The 22,486-nt window shown below is 37.6% G+C and overlaps 3 protein-coding genes across 4 annotated transcripts; 2 read left to right on the top strand and 1 right to left on the bottom strand.

Moving 5' to 3' along the window:
• The first annotated feature begins 1,768 nt into the window (after positions 1-1,768).
• On the top strand, positions 1,769-9,144 carry chuk (component of inhibitor of nuclear factor kappa B kinase complex). Its single transcript, XM_076973762.1, has 22 exons — positions 1,769-2,296; positions 2,826-2,930; positions 3,139-3,233; positions 3,321-3,438; positions 3,556-3,625; positions 3,724-3,812; positions 3,891-3,980; positions 4,213-4,337; positions 4,663-4,770; positions 4,884-5,019; positions 5,134-5,328; positions 5,419-5,521; positions 5,635-5,758; positions 5,870-6,021; positions 6,111-6,172; positions 6,337-6,446; positions 6,534-6,583; positions 6,748-6,856; positions 7,253-7,400; positions 7,529-7,647; positions 7,738-7,828; positions 8,118-9,144. The coding sequence occupies exons 2-22, from the start codon at positions 2,826-2,828 to the stop codon at positions 8,175-8,177; spliced, it is 2,259 nt and encodes a 752-aa protein (XP_076829877.1). The 5' UTR covers positions 1,769-2,296; the 3' UTR covers positions 8,178-9,144.
• A 340-nt stretch (positions 9,145-9,484) lies between these two features.
• Positions 9,485-15,483, top strand: LOC143475912 (glutathione S-transferase omega-1-like). Its single transcript, XM_076973767.1, has 7 exons — positions 9,485-9,603; positions 9,861-9,906; positions 10,442-10,550; positions 10,641-10,863; positions 11,651-11,752; positions 11,865-11,971; positions 14,179-15,483. Exons 2-7 carry the CDS (start codon positions 9,876-9,878, stop codon positions 14,327-14,329), a joined length of 723 nt encoding a protein of 240 aa, XP_076829882.1. The 5' UTR covers positions 9,485-9,603; positions 9,861-9,875; the 3' UTR covers positions 14,330-15,483.
• On the bottom strand, positions 14,291-22,278 carry itprip (inositol 1,4,5-trisphosphate receptor interacting protein). 2 transcript variants are annotated; one of them, XM_076973764.1, is made up of 3 exons: positions 22,138-22,274; positions 21,651-21,731; positions 14,291-17,890 (listed from the first exon to the last, which is right to left on the bottom strand). In XM_076973764.1, the coding sequence occupies exon 3, from the start codon at positions 17,874-17,876 to the stop codon at positions 16,266-16,268; it is 1,611 nt and encodes a 536-aa protein (XP_076829879.1). In that variant the 5' UTR covers positions 17,877-17,890; positions 21,651-21,731; positions 22,138-22,274; the 3' UTR covers positions 14,291-16,265. The 2 variants fall into 2 exon arrangements, with proteins under 2 accessions (XP_076829879.1, XP_076829878.1); XM_076973763.1 differs by lacking the exon at positions 21,651-21,731 and having other exon boundaries at positions 22,138-22,278.
• Between the last annotated feature and the right edge of the window lie 208 nt (positions 22,279-22,486).

Genomic DNA, 22,486 nt, shown 5'->3' with positions numbered 1-22,486 from the left:
ACATTGTGTGTGTTTGGTTATTTGGATTTAGACTATATTTCTGTTACCTGGTATTATGACTGAGGTTTGCCTTTTAATTGATTTGGTTGCTGTTGAATATATACACTCACCGGCCACTTTATTAGGTACACCTTGTTAGTACCAGGGTGGACCACTTTGGCCTTCAAAACTGCCTTAATCCTTCGTGGCATATATTCAACAATGTACTGGAAACATTGCTCAGAGCGTCTGGTCCATATTGACATGATAGGCAGAACCAAACAGGCAATAACATAGGTACATGCACAGGGAACCAGAAGGACAGATAATGTGAGTAGGACTGAAACTCTACACAAAAGGGATACAAACAGCCCACCTACACATACTACACATAAAACCAGACTACACCAAATACATACAGAAACCAACAGAGATCCAAGTACAAACCGGAACATAGAACCAGGGAAACCGAGTTAAGTAACCACAATACATCCACAACATAGAACTATCACAATACATCATTGACCAAAAAAAAAAAAAAAAAAAAACACACTGACTCCACAAAAGAGGTACAAATATACCAACTAACTCAAAGAGAACTAGGAACAGCTGATACACATCTAGGAAGGCGAGTCTATAAACAAGGGGGTGTGGCAGACAGATTGAGGCACATGGATAGCAAAAACAAAGACACGGGTAACAGACAGAATGGGCTAAACTTTAGACAAACAGGACGAACAGGTGGGGTTGGAGCTAGACATGACAATTAGATTACAGTGTTATCACAGTATAATAGTTTTAATTTTATGTGACCAAACATTTTTGTATGTGAAAAAAAAACATGTTAATCGTCTGAAACGATTTCCTTTTCAGTATGAAACATCCTACACTTATGTCACAACAATGAACAAAACAGGAACACATAAGACCACAGCATCTAGTACCAAAGAAAATTGTTTTTGTAATCACTGACTCAGATAATGTTACTAGCATGAGAAAATCACAGCAAAGAAAAACTAAATATTAAAATTTGAAATATTCCCAATAACATGACAACAATTGAAAATACTTTTGGTAAATTTGTAATATACTTTTAAAGAATTTCCAAAATATTCCAGTATCTCATCCACAACCACAGAAATACAAGGAGTGACATTCGGATGTAACAATGGCCTTTAAAGTAACTTTACTTTGAAAACTGAGACACTTGTCCTCAATTCCTTGTATTTTTATTACATTTCAGTCACTATGTCAGAGGCATATCAATCATCATTCAACAGAAGGGTAAATACTTTAATGCCAAGAAAGAAGTGAACACCACTCAGATGTTGTAAGTGGATGGATCACGCACTTGCTCGGTAACTGTACCAATCTACCAATGCAGATTAATCAGAATAAGCCTCTGGTGAAAATTCTAACGAAATCGCCTATCTAATGAATTTGCCTCCTAAGTATGAGATTAAGCTATACGATTATGAGATTTATACTGATACTGAAACTTTGAGATTGAAAAAGCAATATTATGTAAATTTTTAAATAATATAAACAGGATAACTATTATTATGGGAAACTCTCGTTATTGTGACATACTAATCTGTTATGTTTCCCCAGATTCCAGAAATAGGTTGTTATTTTATACAACTTGTACGAAAAAGAGGCGCACTAACCAGACCAGGGTTTATTTCGTGAATATGCCATACCTGTGAAACGAAAGAGAGCCTATAATCTAATACGTTTGTGTTGATCAGTGTTTTGGGAAACACATTCCAAGTCAGCTCTGAGGCTTGTCGGCAGTACGACTACTGTGCGCATGCGCACTACGCTTGTTTCGATTTCGAGTACTATCGCTAGCTAGGCAGCTAGCTAGCTGTGTGTAGTGTGGTTTTCAGTAGCATCTGATATAACTGACTGTGCGGTGTTCTTCCTTTTTCATCTCCGTTATATTTGTTTACCTGTATTGGTTATCTTCAACACATTTCGTTTTTCATGACAAGCAGTGTAATGGGGAGCTGACTTTTATAAGATAGCTAGCTACATTGCTACATACAGCTAGCTACCTAATTGACTGGACTGCCTCAAGTTGTTTACGTATATTTAGCTGGCTGGCTAGCTGACCTGGCTGGCTAGCTAGCTCTCAACAAGGTACCTCTCGCAAGGTTATAGTCGGAAATATAACATGTTTTAAAATGGAGTGGATGTCGTCGCTATTCTCGGTGAAATAGAGGGTTCAACTGGCTATCAAATTCTTCAAATTTCGACACATGTGGTCGGTTTGCTCAAGCTAACAACATAAATTGGTGAGCCAAGCCAAGCAAAGGTAAGATAATCTTAGTTAATTTTAAAGCTGTATAGTATTGACGTCTAGCTTTAATGTAAAACCTAAATGAAGCACTCAAATGTTTATAGAAATGTAATTTAAGCCTCTAGTTAATAACATTACCTGACCCAAAGCCATGGCACCCATGACAGTATTATAACACGAACTAACCAGGTCATTCTGGATAAGAGTCTCTGATAAATGTGGTTAAATGTAAAAGCAAGGTGATCTAGGTACCTGTCAAAGAGCAGTGACAGGGCAATACTAGCTGAGAATATAGCTCGATTCACTCATAAAGTGACACGCTGGTTAATACGGTGGATAGTGGATGATTTCATACTACTAACATTTAACTTAAGGACAAACTCCTAAATTCTCCTCATAGTCTAAAACACAACTAACCGGTGATTAGGAATCAATGCTGAAACGATTTATGCTGCATTGCTTGTTGGCTAAAATAATTTTCCAATAAGTGATGGCTCTTTAGTGAGTGAGAGCTATTTTGTGATGTTTTTTTTTTTTTTTGCAGATGGAGAAACCTCCTTTCAAACAGTCTCAAGTTTGTGGATGCTGGGTTATGAAAGAAAGACTAGGGACAGGAGGCTTTGGTCATGTCTATCTATATCAACATCAGGTGTGGAATTTATTAAATAGTTTTTTTTATCTGCTCTGTTATAATGATACAACATTGCATTAACCTATGCCTGATTCACTTTTAAACATCCTCGTTGAAGATACAGTGGTGGTTTTTAATACATACAGTATCATGTGCTTTACATATTTGTGTAAATATCTAACTACAATTGAAATCAGTTTAATAATTTTGTAATTGTTTCATGCAGGAAACCGCTGAGAAGATTGCAGTGAAACTCTGTCGACTAGAGCTCAATGCAAAGAATAAAGACAGATGGAGTAGAGAAATACAGATCATGAAAAAGTATTTATTTTAATGTTAAGAATAGAGGTTTTTATTTACCTTTGGTTCATAAAGAAAACTAAAATATTTCCTTATGCCTTATTTTAGACTGAACAACATCAATGTGGTGACAGCAAGAGATGTGCCTGAAGAGATGGAGCACATTGCTTTGAATGACTTGCCACTTTTAGCCATGGAATACTGTTCCAAGGGAGACCTTCGTAAGGTGCCCTACAGTCTTACCATATTTTGCCTGTCTAGTTCATTATAGTTAGTGTAATTATCATTTGATTTGAGAGATTGTGGTTTTTTTTTCTCCATCATGTCATTTGATTTATTGTAGTTGTTAAGCAAACCGGAAAATTGCTGTGGGTTAAAAGAAAGCGAGGTGCTATCCTTACTCAATGATGTTGGTAATGTATCATCTTTTACAGTGTCCTTTTATGGTTTGAATGCCTTTGAGCAGTAAAATTTATGTTATTAAGCTGTTGATTTTTTAATTTTTTAATAGGTTCAGGAATTCAATATCTCCATGCAAACAAAATTATTCACAGAGACTTAAAACCCGAGAATATTGTACTTCAAGACATCAACGGAAAGGTATGTGATGTTTTGTATGTATATTGTAATGCCATTTGTTGGAAATTTGGGAAAAAATGTTTCTATCTGTGTGTTTAGCTGGTCCACAAGATTATAGACCTGGGCTATGCCAAAGATTTGGATCAAGGGAGTCTTTGTACATCATTTGTGGGCACTCTACAGTATCTGGTAGGTTTTCTTTTATTAAAAAATGAATTAGGAAGTATTCGGTATAACTGTGCTGGAGACCACTGCCTTTGTCACAATTACGTGATTATCCATGTATGCATTTTGAGAGGTCATAATAAAAGCTTGTTTTAGTCCTTTATTTCAATCTGTGCCATACATGAATCTGTGTTCTCTCTTTCTGATCTTGCTTTCCATTTGTTTGGCACTAGTTTGACATCTTTCTGTTTTTAAGGCCCCAGAGCTGTTTGAAAGTAAGCCATACACAGTCACTGTGGATTATTGGAGTTTTGGCACAATGATCTTTGAGTGTAGTTGTGGTTTTCGCCCATTTCTACACAACCTGCAGCCTGTACAGTGGTATGTGCCTCCAAAAGTTTTAAACATTTATGCATTAGTCATTAATTGAGAAATACCCATTCAGATTGTTTTGTTGATTAATTCATAGTTCATCTAGACAAACATGCAGAGTCTGACTTCTTTGCAAATGAAGATTCAGGGACTTTAATTTTTTTAAAGCTTCTGTCTCACAGAAAACTAGTTGCTCAGAATGTGTCACGCAATAACTTAGTTACTGTTTTACAGTAATTTTTCCTGTAAGGTTTGGTCATGCAACATATTTTTTGACTGAACATTGTGTCTTATGTATGTTTAATATTGGTTTAATAACATCGTTGTTCTCTAGGACAAGCAAAGTGCGTAACAAGGGCCCAAAAGACATTATGGCTGTTGAGGATATGAATGGGGAAGTTAGATTTTCAACTCACCTTCCTTACCCTAATAATCTTAGCAGGTAACCAAAATTTTCACCAAAGCTGGATCTTTTTTTTTTGCTTGATATCAGTGATCCTGACATAGTGCTTGAACTACATGAATGAGGCTTAATGATGAATGCAATACCACCAGGACACTGCTGGAGCCCCTGGAGTCCTTGCTACAGGTGATGCTGAAGTGGGACCCAGTTCAGAGAGGAGGAACCTTGAACTCAGACACTAAACAGCCACAGTGCTTTGTTCTTCTTGAAGACATTCTTAAAATGAAGGTCTGCCATTCTGCACCACAAACAATGGGCTTCTTCATTCTTTTGACGGAGCCCTGTAATCGATCCACGCCGGCAGAAGGTTTTCACGGCTGATGGCACGTCCCTTTGTTTTAGGTTGTGCACATCCTGAACATGACCACAACTCAGGTTCACTCTTTCCTGCTGAGGCCTGAGGAAGGCCTCATCTCCCTTCAGCAGAGGCTTGAGGTGGAGACGAGAATCGAGCACCTGAATCAAGAGTTGCTACAAGAGACCGGTGTGATGCTGGACCCGAGGAAGCCTGCAGCACAGTGTGTCCTGGATGGAGTTGTAAGACAATTACACTTTCTGTTCTTTTTTTCCCCCCAGTGTAAAGTTGATTTAAAACTGACCCCAATGTTGTTTACTTTTGGCTTCTAGAGAGGATGGGACAGCTACATAGTGTATCTTTTTGATAAGAGCCTAACCAAGTACTCTGGACCGTTTACTCCCAGGCCACTTCCAGATAGTGTCAATTTCATTGGTAGGTATCCATAATTGTGCATTTCTCAGTATGATCATTCAGTTGTATTTATACATGTTTTTTAAACTGGCACTAGGCTGTGTTCATCATAGTTGAGTTTTCTCTATTTTTAGTACGTGAGACAAAGACTCAGCTTCCCCTGAGTGCTCTTAAGAAAGTTTGGGGTGAGGCGGTGAGCTATGTCTGTGGCCTTCGAGAGGACTATAGCCGCCTTTTCCAAGGCCAAAGAGCTGCCATGTATGTCCATTAAATTAAATCCCGTTCCCGCATAGATTACGCTTTATGTTTAATTTATTTCCATGGCTTTAATCATCTCACATTTGGATTATGCATCCTTGCTCCTTTTAGGTTGAGCCTTCTTCGATACAACACCAACCTCACTAGATTCAAGAATCTCATGTTTTCGTATTCTCAGCAGTTGAAAGCCAAGCTTGATTTCTTTAAGAGTAGCATACAGTATGATCTGGAGAAGTACAGTGATCAGATGCAGTATGGAATATGTAAGTTCTGTGATTTCCTTTAGTTGGACTCTTTAAATAGAAACCTGTTCAACAGAAATAGATCTAAACTGATCTTTTGCTATCTGTAGCCTCTGAAAAGATGCTAAAGGCTTGGCAGGACAATGAAGAGAAAGCTGCTGCATTTGGACAGGTGTGATTTACAATTTAGTGCTGAATTCTTAAAACCAACGTGTATATGTGTGTATCCTCTGTAGCTTGCGTTACTTGTTACTAGGAGTAATGAAAAAGTATGCACAATGTTTTATGAAGTTGAACGAGCAGTAATGCGAGGTTGTGTGATTTGTCTTCTTAAAGGTTGCGGAAATTGGCCACCTAGATGAAGAGATTATGGCCTTGCACTCTGAGATTGTTGAGCTTCAGAGAAGTCCATATGCTCGCCGCCAAGGAGACGTCATGGAGCAGCTGTAAATATTCATTTTTGTCTATTCTCTATAAACTACACATGTCTAAATTTTCCTGAATTAAACACTATTATGTTCTTGTCATTCTAGTGAGGAGAAAGCTGTTGAGCTCTACAAACAGCTGAAGGCAAAATGCAAAGGTACGCTTTGAAACTTGCACTTTAAACCTGCCATCTTTGCTCATTAATCACAGATTTAGCTGCCCTGGTCATGGGGCCTTTTGGCTTTTGAATAAAGACGCCCGGTTAATGTAGCAACATTAACACAGGTTTGTAGGTTTCACTTGCTTGTGCTTCTCCTCCAGTGAATGACCCTCAGCATGGCTACAGTGACAGCTCTGAGATGGTGAAGGTCATCGTTCAGACTGTGCAGAATCAGGACAAAGTACTTAAGGATCTCTATGCACATCTCAGGTAAATCTTCAAAATGATGGCTTGAGATCATAATAAGTAAACTTTATAATAAGTGTTTGTCTATCCACTCATATTTAATACAAAATTGTTTGAACGAATCATTATTCTCCGTTTTACATTTTAGCTAGACTGCTCAGATTATTTATAAGTAAATTATTAATTTTCAACTTCAAGTTTAAATGACAATCACTGACTGATATTGATATTCTACAGGTCCAGTTTTAAGCACTTTGTACTTAAAACGCTCTGATACAAAGTACGCACTTTGTAAGTCGCTCTGGATAAGAGCGTCTGCTAAATGCCGTAAATGTAATTTAAATGTAAATTCTACTAATTTTAACTAATTACATAAGCCCCACCAAGTGTTAACATATTACTTTTTGTTTTCTTTGACAGTAAAATTCTGCTGAGCAAACAGAAGATAATCGACTTGTTCCCCAAGATAGAGAAAACCCTAGACAACATTAAAGAGGCAGACAACACGGTCATGCAGATGCAGATGAAACGACAGAGGGAGTTCTGGCACTTACTGAAGATTGCCTGTGTAAGGCTTACGCTTTAACAGTCCTTATGAAGGGTTTCTGGATTCACTGCATTAATGTGCACACTAATTTATGGCAGGCAGTTTGTGAGTGCTGCTTTGCAGTAATGAGGATGTGTGTGCACTCTCAGGCCCAGAACAGCACCCGCAGCCACAGCACAGAGATGTCCTCTTCCCTGTCAGCCTGGTCCCATCCTCAGCCCTCGTGCTCACCACGCCTGCCGATGTCCCTGCAGGTCCAGCAGGATAGGTAAGGCTTCGCAGTGAACCACACATGTGTGATGGGTACGTGTGTTTGTGGTTCCTGCCACAGCTGACCTCAAATCGTTCTGGTTTCCAGTGAAACGGTCAGCCATCTACTGGAGGAGAACCAGAAGTACTTAAGGCAGCTCACGAGTCTGCTGCAGGAGACAACTGAGGAAAAACCAGAGGTGAGTTCAGCAACTTTAGGATGAGTGCATATAGTTTCTATATTACATTATCAGGTCTATCTGGGAATGCAAATATATTTGTCCAAGGTTTTTTGGCTATGGAATGGTTCTTTGGAAAAGATTGCAGAAACTAAATGTATATTTGAAGATAAAATGTTTTTTACATCTCTACTGAAATATATATACCAACGATTGGGTTTTATGCGTATCGGCAATATAGGCAAATTAATGAGGCTTTGGATGTTTTATTTTTGTTCTAACTCATTTTTTGTCTTTATATTCTGCATAGGATCAAGACTGGAGCTGGACTACATATGAATCCCTGATTGCAAAATCACAACGTTTATAGATTATGATAATGACCGGTTATCCCCTGCAGTACTATTCATAAGCGTCACATGATTGGGTTTCTGTTGGCATATATGGTTTTTCACTGTAGTAACCTGTTGATATCACCTGTTTTGCGGTGTTGTGCATCATAATGCCATTTATGTCATGATGTATTTTTAATGTTCGAAATACCACCAACTGTAAGCAAAGCTTTTACATAGTTTAAATACACAGGCATTTATTTATTGTTGTAGACCAACTTAATCTATTCTGTATGGGCTGATTGTATTTGAGGTTTTTGCTGTCTTATCTGGATTTGATTTATATAGATCAGCAGATGCACTTTAGGGGCTCACTGTGAACATTGGAAGATGGTTTCATACCCAGAGATTTTACTATTTTGACTTGGCTTGTAATATTCACAGAGTCATGGTGGCAGGCTTTTAGCATAAACCTTCAAGTTAGGTTCCTTTGCTAAAAGAGAGATGAGTCAAGAATAGAAAGTTAAACAAGTCAGATTAGAAACGTGATGCACAGCGGTTTACATTTGCAATATGGCAAATACATGTGTTTCTGTTGATAAAGAAATATTGTTTATTAATTCATCAGAAACAGCACACAACCATAAAAATAAGCCTGTGAATGATGTGTCATAGTCGTGTTGGTTAAAGAGAAGTGGGAAATTGAAGGTGCAGATTTTTTTCTTTTTGTTACATGAAGTGTCATAGAGTCATCTGCAATGCCTGGCCTGAAGGAAGGCCTGATCATTATGAATTTGGGGGGAGGGGGGGGGGGGGGGGATATATCACTAAAACAATGTTAATCTGTTGTTTATGAAAAATCTGTCAATCATTGGCTTATTATTTGCCCAAAGATAATCAGCTCTACACAGAAGGTTGGTAGTCAGTACAAATTGCATAAATTCGTTAAATTACTTTCATCTGATAATGTTTTAAACAAAAATAAAAGTATTTAGTGTTCTCCATTATTTGTTTAATAGTGTCTGAAATCTGAATTAAAAAATTAAGTAGTCTATATAGTGACAATAGACGTGACATTTCAAATAGCATATGTTGCCACAACAAAGTTCGATTTCTGAAGTAGGCTATAAAATGGCTGCTTTCCTCTAATGGACCAAAATGTATCAATTATTACATTATTCTGTAGTAGGGTGTCTAATTTTTTTAACTACATCAAGGGCTGTAAACTACAAACGCTTGATATTTTAGTAAAGTACATTTCTAATGCTATCGTAGGTAATTATCGAAGTTCGCGATGTCCACGTTTGCCCACAAGACTTTTAATTTGAAAGAAAGTCAGTTGAGGGGAGGGCAATTAAGGCTTGTCCTGTCATTATAAAGCTTCCGACATCATATTACAAGTTACTTCCTAGAAGGCATAACGTCGCGTAAAAGAAAGCAGTTGCAGTGGACTTCATTTGAAAGGTTAGTATTAAAATAAAGAAAACATGGTAAACTATTAATAGGAATAAAAAAAATATGCGACATGCATAAATATAATGCATATATCTGCACAAAATGCATAAAGTCCTTTTTGTTTTTTCGTTGGGAGTTAAATGCTTTAACATCAACTATATCCAGTGTTAACCTAAGTTTCTTTCTTTCGTAACCAAGTTTTAATACACTTTGCTGACGTTAGCCAACTAATAAAAGTTTGCGTTAAATGTTCTTTCTTCCTGCAGATTCCGACGGCAATTATGGCTTCAACTGAAAAATGCTATGGCAAAGGTGAAGGAAGCATGCCAAGACTGTAGATGAACTAATCTGTTCATCTGGCTTTTCTCACGCTATGCAACGCACAACTGAAATGTTTTCAATTGTGCTGTGTTTTGAAAATGTATCGTAACCTTGCGTTAATAATGTTGATTGTAAAATATGCATGTAAGACATCTGATTGGTTCCTGAAGGTGAATTAATGTAGTCTTTTCAAGATGATTTTGCAAAAAAAAAAAAAAAAAACACCAACAACCCTGTGACATAATCCTAGGTGGGGTTATTCTGCAGAGTCATGTTGGTGTACATAGCAGCTGAATAATTGAGTTGTGTGTATGATCTCTCTGACAGGTTCATGATAAGGCACATGGTGACCACTGCTTAATTTTATGATCAGTGCTCAATTTTGTTTAATCTAAGTAAATTAGCATTTCCTTATTATAATTATAAATTATAATATTTATTTTTGGCTTACTATAGTTCAAAAGCCCAATGCCATTATGATGATTTTTCAGATGAAGTGGTTGATTTGATTGATTTTCTTTTGTAGGAACATGTGCTCCTGGTCCAGTCCCCAATGGCCAAATAAGGATCTACAGCATGAGATTCTGCCCCTTTGCCCAGAGAACAAGACTGGTACTTTGTGCCAAGGGTATCAAGTAAGTCAACGTTTGAATGACATTCAGGCATTAGAAGATTTTAAATGAGCACTTTTCTTGAATGTTATTGTTACTGCCCATTTGTTATAGGTATGAAACCATGAACATCCATTTGAAAGACAAACCTGAATGGTACCTGGCGAAGAACCCTCTTGGTCTGGTACCAACCTTGGAGACGCACCTTGGTCAGATGATCTGTGAATCACTAATCACAAGTGAATACCTGGATGAAGCGTACCCGGAGAAAAAACTGTTTCCCTCTGACCCCTTTGAAAAAGCTCAACAGAAGATGTTGATGGAGGAGTTCTCAAAGGTATGCCCTCTTGCCTGTTGGCACATATGTGACTTTTCAGGTGTGAAGAGTTTAATTAACAGAAATATTTAAAATTCTTGAGAAATTACAAATGGTAACATCATTCTGTGCAAATTAAAATATATTGAAATAAAACATCTAAACAAAATTCTTATGCAGTAAACAAAATTTATAGAAGGTTACAACTATTTAAAAGATGGAAAAATGCTGTGTGTGTGTGTGATATTTCATTCCTGTTTGTTTCCGGGAATGTAATGTAAATACTATTAATATATTTTAAATATTTTACAGTCAAAGCTGTTTAAACAAAACCTATGGAGATAAATCTGTTGCAAAACTTGAGCATGAAGGACCTGATTTGACAACTTGTAAAAACAAAATCTGTATGTTTTTTAAATTTGAGAACTTGTAAACTAAAAGTTGCACTTGTATTTTTAATTTGAGAACCTGTAAACTAAAAGTTACACTTGTGGGCAGATTTGAAGTTGTGCGGAATTCGTGTACATTTCCTGCCAGTGATTTTTTTTTTTTTTTTTTTTTTTTTTTTTTTTTTATACATTCACGCTTAGATTTTTATTCTACAAGTTCTCACATCAAAACTACAAGTGCAACTTTTAGTTTACAGGTTCTCAAATTAAAAATATATGTACAAATTCTGTTTTACAAGTTCTTGAATCAGGTCCTTCACGCTTATTTAGCTCCAAAAAAAACTCAAGTAAATGATACTAGTATGTCTTGGTTTTTATTTAACCTCAAAATTTGTCTGTCCATTTTGTAATTGTTTCAGGTAATTCCACTGTTCTATAAGATCCCTGGCAGCAGGAAGAGTGGTGAGGATGTGTCTGCACTGGAAGCAGAGCTTAAGAACAAGCTTTCCAAACTGAATGAGGCAAGTTGTAATATTCAGATTACAATTAATAAAAACACACCTTCAAGTTTGGTTGGTTTCACCAACTTATGAACTCTACCCTGCATGCTTTATCTTTCTTTAACTTTATTAGGTGCTTGTTAAGAAGAAAACCAAATTTTTCGGAGGCAATTCGGTCACTATGATTGACTACATGATATGGCCGTGGTTTGAGAGGTTGCAGGCGTGGCAGCTGAATCAGTAAGTTTTTTTTTTATTTTTTTTCTCTCTCCTTAATCCAAGATTTAAACATAAAGACAGTGAGATAAAGCTGCAACATAAAAGACCAGCTGTGCAAACAATCCAGGTGAAGACCGTTAAATTTTCATGCAGGCCTCCTATTCAGAAATATTGCAAAGTCATCATGGTTAATTCAAAATGTCAGTGGTAGCTGGTAACTTACCCTGTGTTTTCACAATAATGAGCCTCACCCTCTATAGGTGTTACCATTGGTACATGGTAATGTCCCTAAATGTTTGTGTATTGTACATGCTTCTACATGTTGGTTCCTGTAGCTTACTTGGTAACGTTGGCACATCATTGTGCTGGTAACACAAAGTGATAGGTTTGATTCACAGGGTGCACACATACTGCTAAATATGTCAGCTGCTCTGGATAAGTAAAATGATTACAGTTGGGGCTGGACAATATGGGCAAAATTTATATCAATATATTTATTCATTTCGGTCAATACGATATAATTCCGATATCGATATGAACAATATAAAAGCCACAGAAAACTGCCAAGAATGCCCACAACGGATGTCTGTACCTACATATGTCTAAAAAATTAGTGTTAAGTATATGAAACATCTTCCTATAAAACTATATTTACTTTAGAAATAAAAATAGTATAAATAAGTCAACCTTTTATTTGTATTCAGCCTTCATATAGCCTATGAAGCACGACATCACTGCCAGATAAACAAACTCGTATTAATATCTTCCTTAGCCAAACCACTTCCACACCACATAATTAATCTTTCACAGAGGTGTCAAGTAACGAAGTACAAATACTTCATTACCTTAAGTAGAAATTGAGTATCTATACTTTTCTGAAGTAATTTTTTTCATCCGACTTTATTTCCACCCCTTACATTTTTGCACAATTATCTGTACTTAGGTTTTAGAAATAGCCTCGTTACTTCTATTTCATTTTGGCTTGTTCTCAATCTGGCTTCTTATCATAAAAAAAAAACTATCCAGATAGAGCGGATTTGATCGTGGTGGGATCAGAAGTATTAATATATCCCACTCCCACACCCTATTGCTTTGTGCACAATCCATCACACAAGTGACACTCCAGCAATGAAATGGCAGCAGACATAAGTAGCTTAGTATGAAGATGTTGATGGCAGAGACTCGAGAACTCGAGCAAAATATCCCAACTAAGCACCAGCGAGGAGGCTGGTATCCAGGAGGACCAGCTAACCCATATTGTAGCCAATATCAAGGTTTTTGAAATATTTGTCGTCATCTGTGTATTTGTCTTCATGGTAATACATGTTTAGTGTCGTGCACCATTCCCTTGCTGTCCCACCTCACCACCGTGACTATTTTGTTCTAATAAAATAGCATTTTACTAAGATTAAACGAATTAAAATTAATTTAATGGGCATATATGGGGCTGATCTAGTTAGCCTAGTGCATCTGTATTTTTTAACATTGACATTTTAAAATAACATTAGTCATTATGGCTTTTAGAAAATGTTTTTGGGGGAAGGTGAGGTGACCTATAGGCCCTGTGATTTAGTCTATGTTTTTGTCCTTAATGACATTTTACCCCTTACATTACTTTTATTCTTTTAAGTAGTTTTGAAACCAGTACTTTTACTTGAGTCAAAAGATTGAGTTGGATGCCTGGGAAGTAACTGGATCTCTCAAACGAGATGAGGACAATGCAATACCGTTCCATAAATAACACGAATAAGCGAACTGAAACTACTGATTGCGTTGTTAAGAAGTGACACGTGAGCTTCCCCGGTGGCAACAGAGGGAGGCGTGCCAGTCAGACCTGACACAAACCTCATTCAGTCACATATGTATCGCAGTCAGCGGTGCTCATTTTGCAGCTAGGATGTTACATTGGAGCTAAACCATAACTAGCATAGCCTGATGCTGCTGAGCATTGGCTGCGTGCACATCAGTCACTGTTTTCCTTTTTCAGCTCTGCTTGAATGCAATGAAATAACGGCAGCGCCCTGTTATGAACATTGTAATATTGTAAATAGCGTTTATCGAAATATTGAAAATGTGTTTAAAAAAATATCCTAGACAATGTTTCAATAACGGTGATATCACGATATATATTGATATTGAGTTATTGTCCAGCCCTACTTACATTATAAATGAATGTAAGAAGTGCATATAATGTCTATAGGAATTATTCTAAACTGTTCTGTTTCTAGCTGTATGGATGGCAATCCCGAGCTGAACAAGTGGGTTTCGTGCATGCTGCAGGATCCAGCAGTGAAGCACATCATGCACACCCCAGATGACCACAAGGCCTTTTTCGACTCCTTCATGGCTGGAAATCCTAATTATGACTATGGTTTATAGATTTATATCCATAGTGGAGAATTATTGTTCTTCTTCTGATCAATTTTCTTAATCAACTTTTCTAATATATCCAGACAAATTAATTATTTCCTCCTGTCGCTCTATAACCTTTTTTTGAGATTTGTTACATGGGATTTGTTACAGGTTAAGGGATTGGGGTGCTGCTGGTTTATGATTTATATAGAATTAAAGTTACAATGAACTAATAGTGATGTTTGTCTTGGTGCCACTTTCCTTGTGGGGTGGTAGTTAAAATTCCTTTAATCCATTTGGATGTTTTAGTCTTGTACAGTCACCAGAGGTAGACATTCCAGGTTCAGAAAGTAAAACTCCTTCCCAGGATTTTACTCAAGCTTGCTGCATGTTCTAATTAGTGAAAGCCAGGTAAAATTAGTGTAATCAACACAATTCAGGAAGCCTGAGCAAAATCTTGCCTGAGCAAAGCAAAAAAAAAGGACTTTTTATTTCCTGAACCTGCCTATATTGCTGATACACACAAACTACTTTTGGGGAGGGTGTACTTGAAACATCGACAATACTGTTTGACGTTTTATTGAAAATGATTAAAACTTCAGTTACAGACATTTTGTTGCCTCGAGCATGAGGCTTGACTAAACTCATCAACCACAAATGTTCATTCCTAAATACTGTATTGTGTGTTTATCACACTCCTTGTGGCTTAGCAGTGGTATGGCATGAGAGTATGAAAAGATTTTATGATGCAACACTAACTACAAACTGACTGCCCATACCTGAAAAGCAGAAGTACAGAATAGCTTAAGTCTATTTTATTCTGATTGTTCAAAAGGTTCAAAAGTTTCTAATGGTCTGAATCTATTTATAACCATTATGTAAGTACCATACGCGTTATCTCCCTTCATGGAATGATACAGAATTGGTATGAATTTGATGCAAATGTCTTGGCATGGTGGAAAAAATGTTCATGACACTCTTTATTCCTACTGGTTCTCTGGCTTCTGGTACTGTTATAAACTAATGTGTAGAACACTCATGCATAAATAGGGCCTGGTGATTGCTAGCTTTCTGAAGTCCTCCGAATCTTTGGTAGACTTTTAACTTTCAACAATCATGGACTGTTCCCCTATATGACTGTTATTTGTCTTCAGTAAATTAAATCTGTGATTATACCTACACTTTCAAGAAATGAAAGGAAGGCTGGTTGTTTCTTTTGAATCTCGGCTCAATGTCTCTCTCGTATCTTTGAGGGGATTTTCCTGGCCATTGTCACCTTAGCCTTGCTTTAAGAGGGTCTCCTGCAAAGCTGCATTGAGACAATGTCTATACTGTACTGTAAAACCTGGTACACAAATGAACCTAACCTAGTTTGCCATAATATACATACTTCATCTGTCAAGCTTGGACCTACAAAAGAACTATATAAATATGACAAATACTGTTCCTATACACCCAAAACAAAAATCGTAGTGAGAAACTAATACATCCAATGATTCTCATAGTACTGTAATAATTCCTTTTTCCATGGTATAAGATTACATGTTTTTTCCCCAAGATGATGCTTCAGAAAATGTCTTATACAAGCTGAGGTGTGTTAAGTCACCGCAAGGTATTAATACAGAACTAAGTCATTCATTCAGTGGTCCAAAAAAAAAAAAAACCAATTTTCTCAAAAAAAAAAAAAAAAAAAAAAAAACACCCATTTAAAATTAATATGCTCTGAAGATACAGAATATGTTCATCTTGGACAGAATTGTTATTGCTTGTGATAGCATTCAGCCAGGTGTTTTGGTGCATCAGGAATTAGGAGAAAAGGTGGCCTCATCACTCATTTATTTGAATGAATTCTTATTTGAGACACCCTGTCTGTACAAATCTTTTGTAATTATGAACTGATAGTAAAGAACAGCAAGCAATTAAATAATCTTATTTCCATTCACAAAGTGAATCACTGTATGCCTCAGTTGTTAGGTCCATGATAACCATCACCATTAGAGAACTGAGGTGTGTACTCTTGAATAAGAACTGGTGTATTTTTAAGCATCTCATGAAAATGCTCCACCATCTTGGCATATACATGCCTCTGTAATACCAGAGGTCTGAAAAGGTTTATTGCTTCTGCAACCTGGAATATTCTCGGAACTGCAATTTCTGCTGGGATGAGAGGATTCCCTATGATAATATGACTAAGCCTTTTTTCCTGCAGGCTTTTTTGTAGGAAGCTCAATAAGTCCTGCAACCTCTGGGTCAGACTCTGTGGTCGCCATGCTGAAGGAGCTGTATTCAACAGCAGGTGCAAGAGAGCAGTCTTAAAATGGTAGTTGTTGAGAGCACTTGTACCCGTCAAGCCCGTTTGCTTTCTGTGCAAGAAAGACACTAGCTGAAGGCACCACAGGTGGCAAGAGTTTTCTGGAAGCCTCTTTGCCATGTGTTTAAGCAAATTTCTCTCATAAACAGTGAATGAAAGCTGCCAATGAATATCTGAAGTATTGCCGGAGTCACAAGGAAAATGAGAGATGAAGTAAGCATCAGAGTCTTCAAGCTGAATGGCAGGGGTAACATTTAGAACAATAACCTTCCCTGATCTGAATCTGATCTTCAGTGCCCCAGGGGAATCAAGATTGCGGAAAGTGAGCTCAAACTCATACTTATGACAAATCTGTCCCCATGCACGGGTTACTGAAACCTGGAACCATTTCATCACCTGATCTTTTGATAAGAAAGTAGTGTTTCTTGAGCACAGCATTTTCTCCAAGGCATGGTCGTTAGTTTTGCTATCGTCATTTATGTTGTGAAGCAAACACAGCATATCTTCACCCAGGTTAGTTGTTCCACACAGGCAGTCCAAGCCGTTCTCAGTGGTATTTGTCAGCTTAATCTTTCCACATCCTTGCAGATCTATTGGGATGTCAGAGGATGCACCGCACCACACCTGGAACTGGAAATGGTAAGGCTCTGGGGTTGCAAATGGCACAATGAGATCACACGTGAGAGGCTTACACTCTCTCCAGGACTCAAACATGCTGCCCACCCCAATAAAGTCCTCAAGCTCCATGTCAACATCACGGTCACAAATGCTCCTCAGAGACTCAAGCAGGTCATCGGCAAAGCCCTCAACAAACTCCCGCACTCTCCCACACTCGTGGATGAAGGGATGGAAGCTGGTTTCACAAAAGTTGTTCAGGACACCTTTATCAAATGCCAGAAGTTTAGTGTTAACAGCTCCACCAGTGGCATAGCCTTCATCATCTTCAGCATTGTCAGATGTTTCGGCAAGCATCAGATCCTGCCTACAAACTTCGATTGTGATTAAAATGACGAAAGACAGGGCACTCCAGAAGTACCAGCCATAGCAATCAAAGCTGGAATTCAGGGCTTCTTGATCGGTCTTAGAGATCTCCAGTTCAAGCCGCTCTTGTTCAATCTGGAGCCTTTCCTCATGTTCCTTCATCCGAGATAAAATGTCGTTTTCCTGTTCTGGGATGGTTGTGTTCTCCTTAGGGAAAAGCAGCGGGTGGTTAAGAATGGCAGCTGCCACCACCATGCAGACCCGTGCTATAGCGCCCTGCATCTCTCATTGGATATCTGTGGAAAAATTAGTGGAAAATTAAAAATTTTGAATTACACGATGACAAAATATATGCATTCTTAAAAACCTTTTCTGAGTCGCTAGGTGCACCATGTGCTAACAGAACAGCGGTCACAATTTATGGCCTTTCTGGCTAAACATGTAAAAAAATAAGAAAAACTTTGATAAAAAAAAAAAAAAAAATCTTGATGACAACTTAAACATGACGTGATCTCTTTGTTCTATTTTTTGAGTCTAGCCGTAGCACAAAATTTGTCATAAGACAAAGGAACTCTGATGGCAACATACATTGCTGTTTGTAGAAACCACATAAACATTACGCAACCCCACAAACCACAGTAACTATATAAACTGCAACTCCTGTGACGTACAAGTGGATGTTGCCACACATTTGGGCATTTTGTGACGCCCAGCCAGCTAAATTAACTTCATGTGAAAACACCTTTGTTCCCAAAATTATTTTTATGAGTGATGATCTTTTTAATATCACATGTTTTTTAATAGCTTCAAAACAGTGTTCACCACATTAGGAGGACAAACAATGCCTTTCACGCTACTACTAACACAGGAACTAGAAGCTCTTTAAAATATACTCCCAGGAAGGAATTCATGTAAACAGCGGAGGAAGTTTTGTAATTTGTATAGCTCTACTTCTGAGAAATACACGTGAATTATTACATATTAAAATACGTAATACAGCTGACATCAGTTAGTTACATACTTCGCTTGCTTACAAATGCAAGAAAAGCTTGAAATTAACCAATCTGAAAGGCTAAGAAAATTAAGAACCGAGAAAAGGCCACAATAAGCTCTCAGTGCTCCTCATATATGAGATGACAGTTTACCATCAGTAATAACTAGGCTCCGTCACCTATTCAGAGGTACAGGCTTGATCTCGTGGGCTAGGGAGCTGTTCTTGTGATTGGAGAGTCATGGCTTTAAGTCCCAGCTAGGCTAGACTTAACCCTGGGTGCTGGTGCTAGGGCTGTCCAGCGCACTGGGTGCGTGTGTACTCGCAGCCCCCTAGTGTTCACTAGTGTGTATGTGTGTCCTCACTGCACAGATGAGTTAAAAGCGGAGGACAAATTCTGACCTGTGTGTAAAAGCACAAGCTGGTATCTAAATCTAGCTATTTTGAAAACAGAAGTGTCATTCTTCTAGCCACAGGTTAGCTAGATTAAACACAGACAAAAAAAATCCTCTGTTGATTCTGGCATTTCAATAAGCTTGGACCCGTTTTAATGATCTAATCTTTACTTTGGTTGCTGTTAAATGATCTTTCTTAAATGGCTTAAGTTTTTTCATCATCAAACTGAAAGTTACTAATGTATTGTCATTGTAATGAATATTCCAAAACAAGCAAATGACAACATTACAAAAATGTAAATAAAAAGCACTCTTCCTTACTATGTTTGGAGTTTAGAGTTTTGGACACACCACAGGAAAAACAACTCTGGCAGCATATGTAAGTCTATTTCTCCTTCCAAAAATGAAAAAAAAAAAAACCCAGATCTTTTTGTGACAGAAAAATGGGACTACATCCTGGAAACTAAAAAAATGTGGCATATGTTTATAACAGGGATCAAATCACAAGTCCGTTTTTCTCATGCCCCCAACCAAGAGATATTTCTATTTTTATTCAGAATTCCATTTTCACTTCATTTTGCTTGTTAGCTCAGAACACACACATTCAGTGATTGTACATACATTTAATTACAGTGCATCGCCTCCCTTACCAATTGCTGGTTGCTTTGGGTGCATGTTGCTAAATGCAATCATGTTCAACTGGCTACTATACAGTGATTTCCGTCAATCTGAAAGTATCCATGCACAACCACAACAGACATGCTGTAATCCAAGCAAAGGTTTTTTTGTGCAAACAACTAAAAGCTCTTGTACATATTTCTGTTCTTAACATTTGCTTCAGTCCTTCTGTCATGCTTTTCATGTAGCATATGTGATCAGAGAGAGAAGCCAAAATGAATTTGAGGTGCCTACTGATAACCCTCCATGACTGCCTACCGTCTTTCTGAACTTGACAGTCATGGCCAGTCAGGGAACTGGTCTTGTGACCGGAGGGTCGTGGGTTTGATTCCCAGACAGGCCATGACTGAGATGCCCTTGAGCAAGGCACCTAACCCCAACTGCTCCCCGGGCACCGGGCTAGGGCTGCCCACCGCTCTGGGCACGTGTGATCCACAGCCCCCTAGTGTGTGTGTGTTCTGACTGCACAGATGGGTTAAAAGTGGAGGACAAATTTCGATTGGGGTGTAAAAATCACAATTGACAAAATATGGCACATTTCATTTTCATTTCATTGTATTGTATTGAATGATTGCAAAACTTTCAACATTTAAAAAATATGCTAAATAAATAACAGCAAACAAACAGAAAAGATGAAAAAGGTCAGATTGTCAAACAGTCAGATTCAAGTGGGGAGAGTTTATATGGTCACAATCTCAACTTGATATATTAAAAAGATGAGCCTCCACATCTTTGATTGGCTTGGAAATCCATTTGTGATCCACTGGATTACTCTTAGTTGCTATTTAGGTATTTTAGCCCAGGCCTACATGAAGGGATTAATTATATATGCAGGGAGTGTCAGAGTTATGGCAATGTGTGTCAAATTGTGACTGTAAATTGTTTACTTTGTGGGATATTTGAATTCACAGGGATGGGTACGGAAATCCGGTATCAGTGTAACACCCATATTATCTGTATCTGCTGGACCAAATTGCAGTGCAAATTTTGGTGCCTCATTTCAGCTTAAAGGAATAATTAGGTGAAAAATAAAACATACATACCTCTAGATTTAACTTTGTTTCATTTACAGATACAGACGGTCGATAGGCCAAGATATATTTGGAGCCCACATTTGGACTTCCAAAGTTTGTTAACGTAAGCTAAATCAGCTTGTTCTAAACTATATAAACACAATATGGAGTCTAAACATGTCTAGAATGATCAGCCATATGTGATGTAAGGGAGCAATCATGTAAATTTAATTTTTCACTGAAATACTAAGCCTAAGCAGACAACTGAAATATTTGCCCTGAAATGCTGCAAAATGGACACAACAGAAACATTACTGCAAGCCACTGTTAACTTACATCACACTGGCTCTGATGGGGCCTATCCTTAGTGAGCTAGTAAACACAGTTAAAATGCCTAAAGCTAAACGGTAAAGCAAGTTAAAGCTCAAATGTGGCTGTATTTCACTAAAAATACATAATGGGAGTGTGGGACTTGCGTTTAAAGAGGGACAGCAATCAAGCTGAATTAAACACAAGCTTATTAAATATTCATAAACATGTCTGTTTAAATAAGGTGTGAAGATTGCTATTATTCACTCTGAAGTTAAAATTTACCTTTAAAAAACCGGTTCACGCAACATTTGTAAACGTCAACATGAGATCGAGATATACGAAAACATAGGAAACTGCAACAGCTGAAACTCAAGTGTTAAATCGATGCTAAAATTAAATTGTTGACTGAGAAATATTGAAATAAACAGAACATAACCTTATTTTGGTAAACGCCAGCACATATGCTATGTAGCCTACATGTTGTGGACTTTATGCAAATAATCTGGTCAACTCCAGTAATCAACTACAAACTCTTCATAGAAGTGAAGAACGTACGTTAGGCCTACACACAGAACAGGAAATACTGCAGTTGATCAACTGAGTTCAGAAGACATTTCAGATCCACAATCTAGGTGTGCATCTATCTGCGTGGAATGACTGAACTCACCAAGGCTGTGAAGTTGGTGCTGGACGTTCACACTGTTGCACAATTGTGATTAATCAATTTAGAGCACAGACGTCATGTTCACTGAAATATTAACAGAATATGATGAACTGTGGGATGATAAAACATGGTATCCATGTTGCTAAGTAATTATTTATTTTACAGAAATGTTTAGTAAGATAATTAAAGTCTCACCATTTTTAGTTTCTTGTGTATGTTGTATTAGGAAAGTATTTAGCCTAGCAACTGGCGACCTAAACCAGCTACGTTTTTATTATCATCATTATTAATTTAACCATTATTATTATTATTATTATTATTTGAGGGTCGTAGCTAAATGAATGGCATGTTTCCTGCATGACCGCGTTCTATTTTAGTGGAAGACTGATAAGCTCTTACTGAGGGCGAAAAACGTTTCATGCCCAATTGTGAATTAACAAGAAACACACAAAATAACAGGTTAAATACATGTAAGAAAACATGAACTTGCCTTCTAGTTCTTGAGTTCAATCCTTGTATTGCCCATTGTCTTGGAAGAAGAAAGAGAAAGTGCCGCCATGTAGCAGTACAACCTTGTATGTGACTGGGCTGTTTCCTCTTAACTGTTTTTGACTCATGGTAGTAAAGCCTGCTGGTCATTTCCTGGATATGTAGTCGTGAGGACGGGTTGCCTATATAAAGACCATGGGCTGGACCAGCACAATTTATTTAGCTTATAATCCATGTGAGACAACAGTTCCCTCAGTATTCGGAATATCACGTGTGTCTCCAATTCGTCACAAAATCAGCTAAAATGTTGTTATAGCGCCACGTAGGCTCATTGTAGCAGATAGGCCCAT

Source organism: Brachyhypopomus gauderio, chromosome 15 (genome assembly GCF_052324685.1).
Source record: "Brachyhypopomus gauderio isolate BG-103 chromosome 15, BGAUD_0.2, whole genome shotgun sequence".
Classification (NCBI taxonomy): Eukaryota; Metazoa; Chordata; class Actinopteri; order Gymnotiformes; family Hypopomidae; genus Brachyhypopomus; species Brachyhypopomus gauderio.
This window is presented reverse-complemented; position numbering and strand designations above follow the sequence as displayed.

What these genes read in the sequence shown, in the direction of transcription:
- chuk (XM_076973762.1), top strand. Translation starts at nt 2,826, where the DNA reads ATGGAGAAACCTCCTTTCAAACAGTCTCAAGTTTGTGGATGCTGGGTT. An exon ending in TTCAAGACATCAACGGAAAG is followed by an intron (nt 3,813 to 3,890) that starts GTATGTGATGTT and finishes CTGTGTGTTTAG; the next exon opens with CTGGTCCACAAGATTATAGA. An exon ending in ACTTACTGAAGATTGCCTGT is followed by an intron (nt 7,401 to 7,528) that starts GTAAGGCTTACG and finishes GTGCACTCTCAG; the next exon opens with GCCCAGAACAGCACCCGCAG.
- LOC143475912 (XM_076973767.1), top strand. Translation starts at nt 9,876, where the DNA reads ATGGCTTCAACTGAAAAATGCTATGGCAAAG. An exon ending in TGATGGAGGAGTTCTCAAAG is followed by an intron (nt 10,864 to 11,650) that starts GTATGCCCTCTT and finishes TAATTGTTTCAG; the next exon opens with GTAATTCCACTGTTCTATAA. An exon ending in CAGGCGTGGCAGCTGAATCA is followed by an intron (nt 11,972 to 14,178) that starts GTAAGTTTTTTT and finishes TTCTGTTTCTAG; the next exon opens with CTGTATGGATGGCAATCCCG.
- itprip (XM_076973763.1), bottom strand. Translation starts at nt 17,876, where the DNA reads ATGCAGGGCGCTATAGCACGGGTCTGCATGGTGGTGGCAGCTGCCATT.